Source organism: Bison bison, unplaced genomic scaffold (assembly GCF_000754665.1).
Source record: "Bison bison bison isolate TAMUID 2011002044 unplaced genomic scaffold, Bison_UMD1.0 scf7180017864482, whole genome shotgun sequence".
Taxonomy (NCBI): Eukaryota; Metazoa; Chordata; class Mammalia; order Artiodactyla; family Bovidae; genus Bison; species Bison bison.
Genome location: NW_011495042.1, coordinates 1,170,026 through 1,188,356, shown reverse-complemented (window position 1 = coordinate 1,188,356; position 18,331 = coordinate 1,170,026). Strand labels below are relative to the sequence as shown.

The 18,331-nt window shown below is 46.6% G+C and overlaps 2 protein-coding genes across 2 annotated transcripts in view; both read right to left on the bottom strand.

The window, feature by feature from the left end:
- Nucleotides 1-315: 315 nt before the first annotated feature.
- Nucleotides 316-5,852, bottom strand: PRSS50 (protease, serine, 50). The gene is made up of 7 exons (XM_010862506.1): nt 5,823-5,852; nt 5,407-5,524; nt 5,135-5,329; nt 3,664-3,826; nt 2,409-2,692; nt 1,055-1,221; nt 316-578 (listed from the first exon to the last, which is right to left on the bottom strand). The coding sequence occupies exons 1-7, from the start codon at nt 5,850-5,852 to the stop codon at nt 348-350; spliced, it is 1,188 nt and encodes a 395-aa protein (XP_010860808.1). The 3' UTR covers nt 316-347.
- A 1,403-nt stretch (nt 5,853-7,255) lies between these two features.
- The window catches only part of PRSS46 (protease, serine, 46), a 21,482-nt gene continuing 10,406 nt past the window's right edge, over nt 7,256-18,331 (bottom strand). The window contains exon 5 of the mRNA XM_010862505.1: nt 7,256-7,510. Coding sequence (XP_010860807.1) covers nt 7,256-7,510 — 255 coding nt within the window. The remainder of the gene's footprint in view (nt 7,511-18,331) is intronic.

Below are 18,331 nucleotides of genomic sequence, written 5' to 3'. Positions count from 1 at the left end.
AATGAGCCTGGGCAGTACATTCTAGGCCCTGAATTATCTGACCCCAGTATCATCCCCACACATTCCCTCCACCTTCTGCGGGAGCCACCCCGAGCCTGCGGATGGAGCTGGGGCTCTGCACTTTGCAGTATCAACTGCCGGAAGCCACCCATCCCACCCCTTCCCTGTTCTCTCATCTCCCACTGCAGCAGGCCCAGGAAGGAGGAGGCATGGGGAAGAGAGCCATTTAATTGAACATCGAGTCTCTCCCCTGCCTGTGAGGGCTGAGAACTGCACCTGCAGCCTTCTAGACAAGAGGATGAGGAGGGGCCTGGACAAGAGAGGGCAGACCCAGGGACAGCAGAGCATCAGAGGGCAGCAAGGAAGCTGAGGAGCATCAGGAGTGCCAGGAGCAGGGCCCGGGATGGGGCTGGCAGAGTCTGCCCGCTGATGCGGTCCCAGATCCACTGTTGGTAAGAGGAGATGTGGACGTAGATAGGCGGAGCCTCGCTCTTCTTGCAGCCTGGGCCCCAGCTCACCACTCCCACCAGGTGCCATATGTTCTGCACAGGACAGGCCAAGGGCTCCCCACTTATCTCCTGCGGGGAGGGGTGGAGAACAAAAGGGAGGCCACATGTGGTCCAAAGGAGACTTGATCCAGCTCAGGAACAAGCAGGGTGCCCTCACCAAACCTTCTGTGCAGCCTCCAAGTGTCTTATAGCTGAGAGGTACCTTCGAAGTCCTGACCCAGGAGACCTTCCTTAAAAGGCTCCACCTTCCATCTCTCTCCATCCCCCATCTCTTTAACATCCACCTTCCATCTTCCCACCCTTCCCATCCTCCTCCATCTGCAACCTCCATCCCCACTCCCCATCTCTCTCTCCCCAACTCTCATCTCATTCCCCCCAATCTCCATTCCCTGTCAAATTTCCCCTCCTTCATCTTCCTCCTCACTTACCCCTGCTCATCCCTGGCCCCTCTCTCCTCCCCACATGTCCTGCCTCTGCTGTGCCCCTCACCCCAATTCTGGCCAGGTGCCCTTGGAGGCAAATGAGCAAGGGCTAGAGATGCTCACGTAGCAGAATTTTTCCCTGTCGACGTCCTTTGCACAAATCATCTGGGAGTTGATGATCTGAATCAGAGAGGGGATTTTGGAGAACCTGCGGTAGAGGCTGTCACACTCTGTGCTGTTCAGGATGGTGACTTCCTTCTCCTGGATGGTTCGAAATTGGGGCCACTGACCTGTGGGACAGGGGCCCCCATTCAGGCTTGGCTGTTTAGCTCGTGCCTGCAGCCACTGGCCTCATGCCCATCCTCCCTTTGTTCCTTGCCACACAGCAGCCCTGGAGATCTCTCCAGGATTAGCCCACCTACCACTCCAGACGCTTCCCAAAAGCCCCTCAATATAGAGACCCTGGAGCAGTTTACCCAAAATCTGGCTTTGCTGGGCCTGATCTCACATCTGGCAGAGTCCAATCCATCAAGTCTATTCTGATCTCGGCATTTTGACTTTTGCATTCCGTCTATCCCCGAAGCCTACCAAGTCTATCTGAGGTCCAAATCCTGCCTTTTCTTCAAGCTTTCCTCAAAGGCCTCTTCCTCCCCTGAGCTTCCCCAGACTCGCCTCTGTGGTTCCAGGAGCTCCTCACTCCCCTCCCCAGTCTCACAAGTGTGTGTCTGTCCCTAAGTCTGAGCTTCCGGGGGACAGGTGACTTCCAACCGTTCCCAACTATTCACCAGACAGGCCATGGCAGGGATGACAAAAAGCCACCCCACCTGGGCTGGAGATCCTGGGTGCTTTCAGGCATGCTGGCTCTATGAGACCACAGGGAAGAACACTTCTCTTGTGGGAAAGGGACAGGGGTTCCCTGAAGAGGATGGACATTTCTGGGCTAAGGAAAGGGGCCCTTGGATGGCCCTGGGACAACACTCCTGCTCATTGGGCTCCTAAACTGGGATGATAAGGGATTGAGGGCCACTGCTGGGGTAGGGGGAGACATGGGGAACCCTCGGTGACTCCCAGCTTCCGGGTGCAGACTGCCCTTAGCCAGATGCATGGGTCTTCTGGGGACCCTATTACAGACACAGACCCCTTGTCCTCTCGCCTTGCCTGTTCTGCTTCAAAACATGATGCCGTAGGATTGTGTGCAGATAGCAAGATATCACTCTGTGCCCACTATGCCTTCAAGGATGGCCTGTTTACATACCCTGACCTGGGCCTGAGGGTTTCGAGGGCAATCTGGGTCCCCTAGATACATTCACTGCTGAAACCCTCAAAGGGAAAAAGAGATAAGAGTCTGACAGGAGAGGGGTGGTGGGCTCCCTGGGGAAGGCGTCTCAGAAATGCCTGTCCACGGTAGACCCTGGCCTGCACCCAGGTTCTATCCCGCACCATCCACCCTGCTGGGGGTAGGAAGGTTCCAACTCACCATCAACCCTGGGGAGTCCCCAGCCTGTCACAGTGCAGAGCGAGTAGTCCTTCACCGAATAGTCCAAGCCAGGCAGGCAGATGGGCCAGACATACTTGCTGTACTGCAGTGGCCGATCCAGGTTGAGGAGGGCAATGTCGTTGGCCCGGCCAACCCAGGACCAGTACCGACTGGCTCGATAACGGCTGTGCACGATGACCTCTTTTGCCAGGATGTCGATGGAAGTCTTCGTTATCCGGTCAATCCACGGACTCCCCGCCCGTACTGAATAGGTAACGTCACTCCTAGGGGAAGGGCAAGGGGAGTCCTCCATTAGTCCCAGGAACCCCACACCAGCCTGCACCCCCCTAAACTCCACCGCACTGTTGTACTCTGGGCAAATCCAGGCAAGCCACCCACCTGCTTCGAGTCCCCGAGCCCACTTCTCAGGGCAGGTGTGAATGGGGCCCTGCACACACAGACACCGTGTGGTCAGTCCTGACAACAACCCTTCAGTTTACGGAGAGGGAAACTGACTCAAGTGACTGACTCAAGGCTACACAGCTAGCAAGTGGTGGGGGTGGGATGTGGACCCAGTTTTCTCAGGTTCCAAACTTTAGACTCTGTCCAGTAACCCATGCTGGGTCCCAGGAGTGACAGAGGCCTTGTGCAACCATCCAACCCTCCCTCTAGCTTTCTTTCTCAGTGTGTCCTTTAGGCGTGGAAATCACTTCTCCTCTGGCCAGCCCTCATGGCCAGATGTGACCCTCGGGTCGCCCCCTGGCTCCAGACCACAGGCACGCCTGCTCTCTTGTCCCCACACTGACCAGACTGTGAGCATCTATATTCTTGTCTGTCTTCCCCAGCAACCTGACAGGAGTGGGGCAGCCCTCTTCTGCTACCAGTGCCCAGGCCAGGGCCTGGCTTCAAAGACTGTCAAGGCTACTGGTTGAAGGAAGGAAGGAATAAGTGAAACGAAGGGTATGGAACAGAAGAATTAGAATCTTCTTTCTGTGCACAGGAGGAAGACCTAGACAGTGCTTTGCAAGGCTTCGTTTCCTATCTGTGGAATGACTGCACAGGACTAGGGGATCAGATGAGGGGAGCAAGCCTCCAGTTCCTAGGAAGGAATCTACGGGACTCAGCTCCACCCTGCTAGGAGCTGGGGTGAGGCTGGGATTACGGGGTTCAGCCACTGAGGGGCCAGCCGGCAGAATGACTGAAGCCCCGGTGGCTCCACATGACTTTCCACCCATCTGTCTAGGCCCCGACTCACTCGGTCGTGCAGTGGGCTGCAGTCAGCACCCACTCGGAGGCAATGAGGGTTCCTGCACAGATGTGTGTGCCATTGGCCCGCACACTGACCATCCACGGCCACCGCCGAGCCATGGACTCCGGATCCCTGAGGGTGGGGTCCCGTTCATAGGAGAAGCCGCAGGCTGAGGAGGGAAGTACAAGGAGCTTGATAAGGAGTGGACCTTTCCAGCTGCATCTCACAGCTCTCCCTCTCCCTCTCCTCAGCCTGAGCTCCCACCACTCTAGCTGGCCTGCACCCATCCAACGATTCTCCTTCTTCATTGGTCATCAAATAATGGTGTTGTTCACATGAGGATTGGGGTCTCCAGCCTTAGAAGGGCCTCAGCATCCCCCAGGCATCCCTCACGTCAGGTCCCAGGGCTGACCAGTCTGGGCATCACTGGCTCCTTTGTCCTGGTCAAGCAGGCCTCAGCTCTGGCTAGGGTAGGCCCTTCACAATTCATCTGTGTTTCCATCTGGTTCCCCTACTTCAACCAAAAAGACCCTTTCCTCCTTGTCTAGGACCCTCCTCCTGTGATTCAGTGAGAGAAAAGCAGATGACCTAAGAGAAAAATGAGCACTGTGCATGAACGCGCACACATCTGAGGATAAAACCCCAACAGCAATGAATGCAGCTCTTCAGCCCCATTAGTCCTCAGGGGAGCATGGACTTAAATCACAGTGACGTTCTGCTCACCGTCACCTGCCAGGCAAAACTAAATGTCCCTGATGCTAGGAGTTGGTGAGGATCACAGCCCCAGACTGCTCACTCACTGCTCGAGGGAAGCTCAACGGGTACAGCCACTTTGGAAAAGCTTTTATGGAAAAATTCTTTCAACTGAAGAGGCACGTATCCAACACCACAGCAGACCCACTCCTAGGTGTTCCAAATGGACTAGTAGATTGTGAGATCAATGTAAGTAGGCCATCACCAGCAGCTGTAAAGGCTAACACAAGAGAGGGAACGGCAGCATGCACCGCGGACTGCTGCGGGGTCCTCAGTGTGAGACTTCCCATGACACGTAAATTCTGAGCAATGAGTTCCAGGATGAGAAGTATTCCTTATGTGGGTCTTACTTGAACCAGCTTGGAAGGCACTGCTAGAGAGAACACTTATGGATGTGCCCCCAAACACACAAGGGAAGGCTCCCTGAAAGCGGTGCTGGATACCCCCAGAGGCCTTGGCTGGGAGCTTGGATCAGGGCCTGGGCCCGATGGAAAGATGCTGTCCCCACCGGCCATTCAGGAAGGCAGGATGTACAGCACGCCCCAGGCTCCCCCGACCTTCCTTGCCTCCTACCTCAGCAGCATGGGAGGTTCAACCAATAGGTGCTCAGTAAGCACTAGTGAAAGGAAGGTCTCCTCTCTCTCCCTGCCCCTTCTTCCTCTGTCCCTTAAGGTCCTCGAGGCTGCTTGGGCGCCTCCTCCCGCATGGAGGCCACAGTACTCACGGGGAAGGAACTCGTTGTGGGAGGCTTTAGAAGTAGCGTACTGCGAGATACTGGGCGGCGGGCTACCACCGGTGACCTGCCGAGGGAAGCGACGTCTGCCCGAGGGACAGGTGGCACTGGGGGCACATGGAGCATCAAGGTCTGCAGGGACATCCGTGGACAGTGCCCCCAGGGTGTCGCCAGCGCCCAAGCAACCTGTGGAAGGAGGCAGAGAATCAGAAGTGGAGGCCAGATCTGAGGGGGGTCGGGGGATGGGCGGGGGCGGGCCTTACCCAGCGGCAGCAGCAGCAGCAGCAGGAGCCCGGCGGAGGCAAGGGCCAGGGCCAGGGTAGACGTCCCAGGGCGTGGGGGGCCGCGCCTGCCGGCCGGCGGCTCACACCAAAACTCCATCTGCGGGAAACAGCGACTGCGCCGTGGTGCTCTTCTCGCTACAGCGCTCCCAGGACCCGCCCCACGAAGGCGCCCCCCATTGGCGGCCGGTGACGGCTCTCTGTGGTGTGGTGGGCGCGGGCATCCGCGGCCTCGCGGGCGCCCCCCAGTGGCCTCCTGCCATGGTGCTTCTGATGTCCCAGTCACCCTCTGGCTTGCAGGTGGACTGCCTGGCTTCTGGCCACGCCTCTGCCCTCCTGGGAGCACGTCACTCCCAGGCGGTCTGGCCCAGCAGTTTCCTGGAGTCCCTTAACCTCACCTCGTCCAGTTTCTGCACCTCCTCTGGCATCCCACTCCCATCCCTACCTGGTGAGATGGAGGCCCAACCCCTGGGGCTGGCATCCGGGATTTCCAAGCGGTCCCATCTGCCCCCCAGTCTGGTAACTACAGTGGGGCCTTGCCCCAGGGTACTGAAATTAAGCAGATTGAAATGTTTTCAATAACGATTTTTCAAGAGTGCATAGTTTTAAGCATTGTTCCCCACCCTCCCACCCTCAACTTCCATTCAGCAAATGCCCTTCCCTTACAGATCCATCCTCTTAGATAGCACAGGTGAGGTTTCCATAGACAGTAAAAGAGTGATGGTAACCAATGGGCTCTTCTCGGTACACTGGAAGTCGGGGAACATTTTGATGGCTCAGTGACACAGATGGATAATACAGTTAAAAGGTAGTCTGGGGACATCCTATGAATTTTGATTCAAAGCTGTTGGAAAATTCTAGCCCAATAAAAGGTGGAAGTTAAATCAGACTAGAACAATTTAACTTTTGCCAAGGCCTGCTCTCTTGGGACAAACAATAGGGCTGGCCATTCAGTACTTCAGTCTCCAGCAAACCACACCTGCTATGCTGTGGAGCCCGAGGGCAAAGATAGGGGCCACTGTGAACCTGAGGCCCACCAGGCCTGATGGGCTCCCATGCTACCTCCCACAGAGGTAGTAGGGCTCTGCCCTCTCAGTCTGGCTAACTGGGGCCTAGTCTTCCTCTTCAGAGTATGACAGATGTCACTAAGGCAGCTCCGGAGTTTAGGGTGCAGTCACCCCCCACAGTCACCTAAGCAGGCGCTCTGCCTTGCCCCTCCCTGCCCCCCATCCTCACTCATTCCTGCTGGGGAGGGAGGAGGAACTGGTCAAGCTCTGTAGATTCTTAGGGTGATATGAGGGCTTGAGAGAGGCCCACAAGTTCTGGAACTGAATCCACAAGTGCAGGTCTGGTCATTTTGAGTTTCCTGGGAAGAAGACAACCCTCATGGTAAGGAAACGAGGGGAACCTGTGGTCAGAGACCCAGGGCATGGCCATGGGGACCTGGGGACTGCTGGAGTGCTGGGTTACTAAGCAGGGAGTGGGGATCACAGAGCCCAGCTTCATATTGGTAGAAGAGGCAACTGCAGCCCAGAGAGGGGAACAGGATGAGTACAAGTACAAGGAAGGCTATCAGGGAGGCTCCCCTTGAGAAGACAGCAGGCCTCTTGGGGGTGGGGAGGCTCTGGCCAGAGTCTAGAAAAAAGATGATGACTTCGGTGACACAAAGTTCAAGAGCATCTTCATTGAACAATTGAAAAAACAATGGCTCTGGAACCCTCCCCCATGGACTTGCCCTGATGTCCTGTGTTCCTCCAGTCTCCGCTTCTCCTCAGGACAGACAGAGGAGAGGAAACAGCTGCATCAGGGAGGGACGCCCAGGAAACATCATTCACAGGAGCCACAGGCAGCCCAAGGAGATCAGCAGGATGGAGCTAGTGAGGAGGACTGGGCTAAGGCAGGCAGGCCCGGCCCTGCTGACGAACTTCACGTCACCGATCTGCTTCCTCATCCAGTCAGTGAAGTAGGAGGTGCTGGTGTAGACAGCCGGGAAGTGGCGCCGGTTGCAGCTAAAGCTCCAGGTCACCACCCCCATCTGAATCCAAGAGTTGTCCATTTGGCAGACCAGGGAATTGCCAGAGTTACTCTGTGGAGGGGAGCAAGGGCGGCATAAGAGAGGCAGCAGGAGGGCCTTCTTGTAGGTCCTGGACAAATAAATTTGCACCTTCCCAGGCCATGTCCTTAACATGAGCTGTATTAGGCCCGTGCTGTCCCTGACAATGAGGCATAGCTAGGAGCCTGCCCTGTGACATGGAAGCACTGTTCTGGGGCCTGAGCTCAGGATCACACTGGTCTCTTTCTTCACTCCCCTGCTAACCCTCTGACCATAACTCCCTGGTCCCCTCCTCTGCCCTCTCTCTAAATTGTGGTGGGCCTCCAAGGTGTTACCCTTGACTTTCTCCTTTCCTACCATCCGGCTGGCATAATGAACTATTTGAAATGCAAATAAATCTGTTCCCTCTTTTCATGCAAAGCAGAGGCAAATGTAAGAATAATGTTTACAACAGCAAACATCAAAAGGTAACAGCTTTTATTTCTGCTGCTGATGGGTTTATGATTTTTCAAACTATCCTATACTTTTTAGTATTGTTGAAAAGTTTTATAAATCAGAAAAATAGCCCATGCTCTCCCTCCCTCCCTATATGTATACATATATATTTTAATGTAATGTAAACCAAGATTTGGAGAAGGAAATGGCAACCCACTCCAGAATTCTTGCCTGGAGAATCCCAGGGACGGGGGAGCCTGGTGGGCTACCATCTATGGGGTCGCACAGAGTCAGACACAACTGAAGCGACTTAGCAGCAGCAGCAGCAGCAAACCAAGATTTATAAGATATAATCTAATGAAGAGTGCATAAGATACATAAGGACAAATAACAAAATCATACTTAATAAGATAAAGGAAGACCTACATTAATGTACAGATATACTATTGTTCTTAGGTGAGGCAATTTAAAACAATGTAAAACTGTTAATTCTCAGCATCTGGCTTCCTGCAGCATGGAAGGTTAGATCCCCTATCCCACCTTACTTAAGATAACATGTGAGTTTTTTTTAATTATAATTTTAAATGCATGGGTGAGCTGGCAAGAAAATAGACTCCTCAGATTGCAAAACCCAAGGGAGGGCTGAAACCCAGAGAGCTGACAGCTAAGCCCAGAAGATGACTTTTTGCTCCGAGGCCATGGGCCAAACCCAGTGAAACTGAGTTTTGGTTTTCACAGCCTTATTCATGGGTGCAAAAGACGAAATGCAAAACCCAGAGCCTGCTCAAGATGGGGAGCCCAAGAGGAAACCTCCTGCAAAAAGTTATTCCTGCCAAAAAGGACCACACCTTCTGCGTGAGGATAAACTAGGAACACCTGCCCTCATGTGAACTTGTAATTCAAATTCACACTGTCTGGGTGATTAAAAAAAATTGAGCCAAGAACATCATTTAAAGCAGTTCTTGGTTGGCTTTATGCCCTGGTACCTGGCAGAAGCAAATATAGATTCCGTCTGAAGGACCTCACTTTTCAAGCCATGCTTCAGCGAACTCCCACGAAGAACACTCTAAAGAGCATGTCATCACTTTTAAAACATCACTGCGCACACAGGGAAGTTGAGGCACCAAGAGCAAATGCCAGCCAGCAGAAAAAACCAAAAGCAGCATCAGAGCCTTCACAGTTTGATATTCAGAAATCATCACATGAGAGCCTCAAAGTTTCTGGTGATGCACTATTTTGTAGGCTTGGTGGTGAAGGTATGGGTATTGACTGTGTTATTCTTTGTTCTCCAAACACATTTTATAAATATCTTTTATCTTTATTCATTAGAGAGTAAAACAGTCAAAATATTGTGACAATGTCAGTTCTTGCATTGACCTCTAACATTCAAGCAATTCCAAGTAAAATGCTACCAGGATTTTTTCAGGACCTTGACAATCTGATTCTAGAACTAATATTAAAGGATAAAGGCCATGAATTCTATGACAAGTTTGAGAAAAAAAGAGCAAACTGGAGACGCTGTGGACTGGAGATATATCTAACCAGAGTTAGATCTATTTCAAAGCTATAATTATACAAACTATGGCACTAGCATAGAAATAGAAAAATAGACCACTGGGGCAATGGAGAGCCAGCCAGATGCCTGCAAGTGAGGAAACTTGGCACATGCTCCAGAAAGTGTCATGACTATGGAAAAGGAGGTCTCTGTTGTAGGTAGTAGGGAAATTGACAGAGAAAAATTAATTTGGACCCCACCATAACAAAATTCCAGGGAGGTAGAGTGGGCTTGGTGAAGTTTAAATCAAACTGATTTTTAAATTGAGGCTTATAATAGGACAAGGCATTTACTAACTGAAAGTAACTGAAAATTATGGGCTCCTCCCAAAATGGAGGAGAGAGAAAGATTTGACATAGAGCAATGGGGGAAATGACTCAAAAGAATAAAACTAATGTGGATTCTCTAACAAATTGAGATTCCTCAACAAACAAATACAGGAGGGGAATGTAGGACAACATCAGTTATGTAAATTAAAATACCCATATATCATGCTACACATTTTTCAAAGATACAAACATCTTTAAAGACATTACTAAACACATTTCAGTAGGGGCCTTATGTGGGGAGAGAAAATGGAAGATGAAGGGGAAAATCAAGCCAGTGATAATTAAGCTAGTAATGATAGTGTGAGGACCCTTACCTGAGAGAGATGGTTGACTGGACTCTGGGAATCCAGAGTTAAAGAAAAGTCAGAGAAAAAGAGAGAGAAAATTGGAGGGCAAAAGAAAGATCCTATGTGGACATTCTCTTACCACAGTGAAATAAAGCCAGAACCCAATAAAAAAATGTGAAACACCCCCATCAGAGGAAAAAAAATTAACTTTCAAAAATGCTAAAATAAAAACAGAATTAAATCTACAATTGGAATGCAGAAAAATAAGAATACCATATATTGCAAAGTCCATGGGATGTGGGCCAAAATTGCACACAAAATAGTCTTAGTCTAAATACTTTTAACATCAAACAAGAGGGAATGAAAATAAATTATTATCAATTATTTATCACTGCACATTCAGCTGAAGACAATTAAAATGGAATTAATAAAGGCAAAAAGGAGATGTCATGCATTAGAAAGCAAAAAAATCATGGACCTGAGAAATAAAATCAATCACTTTTTCTTAAAAAACAACAAAATATATAAATACCTTTTAAGTCCTACCAAGGAAAACTGAAAGAGGAGGAAAATGCAAATATTTTGTGGTGTAAGTAGAAGAGATTAAAGTCAGATTCAGGGAAAACACACTTTCTAGGATCTGAAGACTGTTTATAACTTTCTCTTTATGGATTTAAATTCTAGATGAAATGAATAATTCTTAAGAAAATACAAATCATAAGCCAATAACCATGGACAAAATAACATAAAATACTGCTCAAGAACTACCCCTTCAAATGAGAACAGGTCTATGTGGTTTTACAGGCAACTTCTTTCTAGCATTCAAGGAGCAGATAATTTATGTCATTTCAAATGTTCTAGAACATAGATTGTACTTTCAAGTGAAGCATAGTTGTGACTCTATAATTTGACAAGGAGAGTGCCTTTCTCAACACACCTTAAATGCAGCCCAGTGTCACTGGAGGAAAACAAAACACAATGCAAAGACTGCGTGTATGGCGTCTCACAGGACTGCTGTTCCCTGGCCGCACCTTTCCTGGGCTGTGCACCACCACCATCCTGTGTCTGGTCCAGGGGCCAGTACAGGGTGGTCTGTTGGATGAAGAAAGAAATTAAACATATCCTAAAAAAGGATATTATAAATCTGAATACAACAGATGAATGAAACCAAGGCAACTATGACCAGGGAGAGCTGATCCTAGCAGGCAGGGTAAATGGACATGAGGAATCTGTTCACAGAACCAACTTAGCATGCTGAAGAGTATACAATCATCTTGATAGCTGCAGAAAACACGTTTTATGAAGTTTAGCATTCGTTCCTGAAATAAAATGCCACAGTGAAACAGAAAGCAATCACTCTCTCCTCCACAGATGATATGCCATGTTAGCAAGATGCTTCATCATGAAGTGTGGGGAGCACGTCCAAGAAGGTCAGCAACAAGAAAAAGCAGAGCCACAATTCCAGGCTGCTTTCAGGGACAGTACCCAGAATAATGGAAAAAGTAAAAATCATGAAAACGAAAGAGGCAAAATCATCACTAATCATAGCTCATATGGGCATAGACATGGAAAGCCCAAGAGAGTCAACAAAAACTCTTGGAATATAATAAAAGGGTTCAGTGAGCTGAACTCCTAGATGTTTTCAACAAAATGAGTCTGGTGGATGGAAGTAGGGCAAGTCAAAAGGAAGGAAGGTTCTTGTTCTTCTGAGGAAGCTGTAGACATTGATTAACCCTGGGTGTTAAATTTAAATACATGTGTGGAAACTATCAGGTGACCAACAGGAGAATGACCCTGAGATACAACAACTTCTAAACCACTACGGGGAAAAAGCGGAGTGGAAAAAATATCAAACCAGTATATAAAGTGAGGGGTATAAAAAGAAACATTCTTCTTGGTAAATGGGTTAAAGGAAAGCCTCCCAAATGTGTTGGAAAGTATAAGCACTGAGCCTTATATTGTTTATAAGACATATAACTAAAACAAGATAGCACAGTGTCTCATGGAAGACAGAGGGATTGTTCTGGAATATGATTTTTGATATTACAAAAAAATAGAAAAAGAAATAGGCATAATATTGAAAAGTAGGAGACAAATTTATCACTGTTTGCAGATGATGTGTCTCTGGGCCTACAAAATTAAAGAGAATCCACTATACCTAGGAAGCTTGCTTAGTACAAAGTAAATACACACAAAAATCAATATATTGATATAATACAAACAGAAAATACACTGAAAAAAAATACTGCTCACAATAGAGATGTGATATAAAACACCTAGGAATAAACTTAAGAAGGGGGGCATGCAATAACTATATAGAGAAAGCTATATAAACTGTTGCTCTAGAGACACAAAGAAATAAACCAAAATAGGGTCTATTTTTCCCTAAATCAATCTATTAATTTCCACCAAAATCACCATGATTTTCCTTTTATATTGTACTAAGACTGTTCAAGAGAAAATGGGGAAAAAAGAACATATGGAGACTACACGACATGCCTCTAAAACACCAGTGAGTCAATAATTAAATCAAAGAAGAAATTAGAAAATACCTTGAAACAAAGATTGTTCAATTTGAATGAACGTGGGAGAACAGCCAGGTAAATTCTTTAAAATAAAAATAATAAAGGAGGACTTGCCTTACCACACACAAAAAGGAATTGTAGAGCTATAATAATTTTAAAACAGTGGTGGTGGCATAGGAACGAGACTGCAAAGGACAGAAATACACAAAATAAGATGGAAATGTATAACATAATAAAGAGGGCATTTCTAATTCATTGCCCCAAAAAAGTATTCAATAAAAATTGTTGACCTAACTGGTTTCTTCTCTCACCCTTCCAGATGAATCAAAATTAAAATATTTAAAGAAAATAATTAAGAACATATATGAGTAAAGAATTTTAAAAATCTTAGGGTGGGAAAGATTTCTAAGTACAGCATGAAAACTACAATCACTAAGGGAAATAATGATAAATGTGAACATATGGAAATTTTAATTAACTCTATGAGAACAAATCCATACCCAAAGAAGGTAAATCGTGAACAAGTAGGGTTTCACAAAGGGTTAAAACTTCCTGTTTCCAAAGTTTAAAAAAAAACCCAAACTTTTGATTTTGAAGTAATTCAAGACTTACAGGACTTCCCTGGTGGTGCAGTAGATAGGAATCCGCCTGCCAGTGCCGGGGACATGGGTTTGATCCCTGGTCTAGGAAGATTCCACATATCCAGGGCAACTAAGCCCGTGCACCACAACTGTTAAAGCCCGAGCCTAGAGCCTGTGCTCCACAAGAGGAGCCACTGCAGCGGGAAACCGGCGCACCAATGCGACAAAGAGCAGCTCCTGCTCGTCGCAACCAGAGGAGGCCCGAGCACAGCAACTAAGACCCAGGGGAACCGGCAATAAAAGTAATTAATTAAAAAAGATTGACCAAAAAGTTATGAGTATAATATTTTTACTCAGACCCGCTGATTTAATGTTTAACCATATTTGTTTTATTTTCTCTATCCATTAGTATGAGTGTATACATACACATATTTTATAAGCCACTAAAATTAAGTTGAAAAAGACATGATGTTCCTTACCAGTAATTACCACAGCATATAATAGCTACAGTTCTTACAAATCAATAAAAAGAAAAGTAGTTTAATAGAAAAACATGGGCAAAGGACAGGGAAAAGTGTAAATGGTACACTGAACACAATAAGCATCTTCATTTGAACCCTTTTGTCCCTTTAAAATGTATTTCCTTGATCCTGGGTAAAAAGTGGGCAGAATCAGAATGTTTTGCTCACTGTGACTATTGTAATCATAATCACTGTGATTACACTGTCATATAAATGTCTCAGTTTAGAAATCAGAATACACACACCCACACAGTAAGCACAAAGCTAGACTTGATTTAAAGTCAAACTTCTCAGTAGATAACTAATGAGGACCCACTGTATAGCACAGAGAACTCTACTCAATACTCTGTAATGGTCCATATGGGAAAATAATCTAAAAAAGATAAATCTGGGACTGGCAGAACTCCTGGACAACCAAGGCTGCAAGAAGGATCCCCATGTAACCAAGTCTGACAGGAAAAAAAGCATCGGGTCAGGACCTGTGCCCCTGGAAGGGGTCTAAGAGGAGAAGAAAGACTGCACAGTAAAACCTCACCTTGAGGAGTGAGCCATAGACTGGCCATCCCAGTTCTGGGGTCCTACATGGAGGAGACAAGCCCCCTTGGCTGCTGGGAGAACCACTGGGACAGATAGGCAGGAGAAACCTAGATGCCACACACGAGGAATGTGCCAGTGCTAGCTTAATGACAGGTTAGAGAGACGTCTGCCTAATGACTGCTGCCTTACTGCCTTAAACTTAAACCCCACTCACGTGATGCCACAGCTTAGCACAGAATGGAGGGCAGCTGGGTCCTGAGAAAAGACTCAGTCTAGCAAGGCAGAGGCAGCAGAGGGGTGTGGGGTGGGGTCCAAATGTGGGGACAGTGGCCATGGTTGGCACTTACTCAAACAGCACTTACTCAAACAGCACCACAGAGACAGCCTGGGCCTCTGGTGGCAGTACAGTCACTTAAACCCTTGCAACCAACACCACCATCCCCACTCCCATTCCGCACCACAATACAGCACCAGAAGTGGGACAACCAAGCAGGGGAAAAGACTCAGTCTTGGGCTATGTGTGAGCAGAGCCCCAGAACCTACACCGGCAGCGCAACAGCCCTGTGTGAGCACACAAGCCCCATTTACTCCAGCACTCCCCTCCTTCGGGGCAAAAGCCCCAGTGTAGGGAGAAGAAAAACACAGACTTAAAAGGAACAGAATTAGCTTGAACTCGACCTCAGGGTTTCCTAGCAACGTGGGAGCAAACTCCACCCTTGAGGGGGTGGCCACACAGAGGGAGCAGAGAGGAAGTCCCAGCTCCTACCCTGCACAGTCTGTAGCTCCTCTAACAGCAGCCACACCTTCCATCAAGGTGATAGTGGCCAGCACACCATGAGGAAAGACTTGGCTGGCATCTACATCAAATCCAGCCCTCACAGCAAAGACACTGGGCACACACAGTCTACGAAGGGACACTTCCACATAAAAACATCACCCCTTCAAGACAACAGCAGACAACTGTGTTTCACCTAAATTCATAGACAGAGAAAGTTAAGTAAAATTGAAAGAAACTTACTCCCAGCTGAAAGAACAAAAGAAAACCCCTGAACAAATAATGAAACAGATAATCAGTCTACCAGACACTGAGTTCAAAAAGTTGGTAATAGGGACTTCCTTGGTGGCCCAGTGGCTAAGACTCTTCGTGCCCCATGCAGGGGGCCTGGGTTCAATTCCTGATCAAGGAGCTAGACCCCACATGCTGCAACTAAGAGTTCTCATGCCCCAACTAAAGATGCCACATGTTGAGATGAAGATTGACAATTCCCTGTGCCACGACTAAGACCATTTATTTGGTGCAGCCAAATAAATAAATGTTTTTTAAGTTGGTAATAAAAATGCTAAGTGAATTAAGAAAGAATTATTAGTATAAACATAGATGATTTTAACAAGAAAGCAGAACTACAAAGAAGGCCCAATCAAAAATAGATAAATCAATTTCTGAGATAAAAGGCACTCTAGAGGCAATGAATAGCCAACAAAATAAAAAAGAAGAATACATAAGAGATCTGGAAGATAGAAGAATGGAAATCACCAAATCTGAACAGCAGAGAGACAAATGAAAAACAAAAAAATAAATAAATAAAGCAAAATATGAGATCTGTGGGTATGATATAAAGGTGCCAATGTATGCATAATAGGGATTCCAGAAGGAGAAGAGAGAGAAGGGGATTGAAAATGTATTTGAAGGAACTTCCCTGGTGGTCCAGTGATTGGGATTCCGCCTGCCAATGCAGAGGACATGAGTTCAATCCCTGCTCCAGGAAGATCCCACATGCATGTATCACCTGAGCCCATGAGCCACAACTACTGAACCCATGCCCCACAACCACTAAAGCCTGTGTGCCTACAGCCCATGCTCCACAAAAAGAGAAGCCACCACAATAAGAAGCCCGAATACCACAATGAAGAATGGCCCCCACTCGCAGCAACTAGTGAAAGCCCATGCATTAACAAAGATCCAGCACGGTCAAATAAATAATTTTTACAAAAAGAAAATGTATTTGAAGAAATTATGGCTAAAAACTTCCTAAGCCTAAAGGAGGAAACATATCCAGGTACAGAAAGCACAGAGGGTCCCAAACAAAATGAATCAAAACATTCCCACACCAATACATATTGTAGCTAAAATGGCAAAAATTAGGACTTCCCTGGTGGTCCAGTGGTTAAAAATCCACCTTGCAACACAGGGGACATGGGTTGGATCCCTAGTCTGGGAAGGTTCTACATGTAGTGGAGCAACTAAGCCTGTCCACCACAGCTACTGAAGCCTACCCACCCTAGAGCCCGCGCTCTGCAACGAGAAGTCATCACAGTGAGAAGCCTTTGCATCACAACTACTAGCCCCCACTTGCTGCAACTAGAGAAAGTCCTTGCAGCAACAAATAACCAACACAGCCATAAATAAATAAATATTTTTAATGGCAAAAGTTAAAGAGAGAATCCTAAAGGCAGCAAGAGAAAAACAGAGTCATGTACAAGGGAACCCCCTTAAAGCTATCAGCTGATTTCTCTGCAAAAGCTTTGCAGACCAGAAGGAAGTGGCATAATATACTCAAATTCATGAAAACGGGAAGACCTGAAACCTAGGATACTCTACCCAACAATATTATAATTTAGAACAGAAGTAGAGAGAAAAAATTTCTCAGACAAGCAACACTAAAAGAATTCAGTTACACTAAACCATTCTGAAAGAAATGTTGAGCATCTTCTCTAAATGGAAAAGAAAGAATCTATAGGGAAAGGAAAATCCCAATAGGAAAGGCAAACTATATAGTAAGCATTGATGATCACTTAAATAATTCAAAACATAGAATAAAAAACAAACAAAAACTATAAAAGCAACTATAACTGCTGAGACAGTCAATTCCTAGGCAGGTTGATTAAAAAGTCCAGGGTCCCCAAGGAGGAGAAAGGGGTCTGGGGCTCTCAAGGAGAAGGAAAGGACAAACTTTTTTTCCTACATTCCTTAGTAAGGATTATATAACAATAACGTATCCTGCTTGAGGACATGTTTCTCCTTCCTGAAAACCTTCTGACTAATCCTGTTATCTTAAAATGTATATTATGGGAGTGGGTCTAGTAAGATCTTTACAACCTTGAGACATTATTTGATTTATTGCAATAACCAATTAAAAAATATATAATTCCCTTGCTAAGAATAGGGATGGGGGCACTTTCTATTCCCCTTCTGATGTCTATGTCAAAAGATTTCTCTGTCCCTTTTTCACTTTAATAATACTCTGCTATGCAAAAGCTCTTGAGTGATCATGCCTGGTCCCTGGTCCCGAAGCTAAATCTTCTTCAGAGATCATGAATCTTACGTTCACTGTAAGCTATCACTACAATAAACAGTAAAGGGGCAAGCATGAAGATGTAAAATATGACATCAAAAACACAAAATCCGGAGAAGGGGAGTAAATAAGTAGATCTTTTAGAATGTATTTGAACTTGAATGACTTCTTTTTAAAGCAACTAGATATAATTATGGATCAACATATATAAATTCCATGGTAACCACAACTCAAAAGCATACTTATTGTAGGTTGTGTATACACAAAAACCAAATAGAAAAGACCTCAAGCATACTATTAAAGAAAATTATCAAGCCACATTGGAAAAGCAAAAGGAAGAAGAAAGGAACAAGTAAGAACTACAAACACACTAGAAAGCAAGGAATAAAATAGCAATAAGTACATACCTGCCAATAAAAACTTTAAATGTCAGTGGACTAAATCCTCTGATCAAAAGACATAGAGAGACTTACTGGATACCAAAAAAACAAATGAGACCCTTCATTACGCTGCTTACAAGAGACTCAGTTCAGGGCAAAAGACATATGCAGACTGAAAGCAAGGGGACAGAAAATGGAATTCATGCAAATGGAAACGACAGGAAGGTGGGGGTACTGCTACTGCTAAGTCACTTCAGTTGTGTCCGACTCTGTGCGACCCCATATACGGCAGCCCACCAGGCTCCCCCGTCCCTGGGATCCTCCAGGCAAGAACACTGGAGTGGGTTGCCATTTCCTTCTCCAATGCAGGAAAGTGAAAAGTGAAAGTGAAGTCGCTCAGTCGTGTCCGAC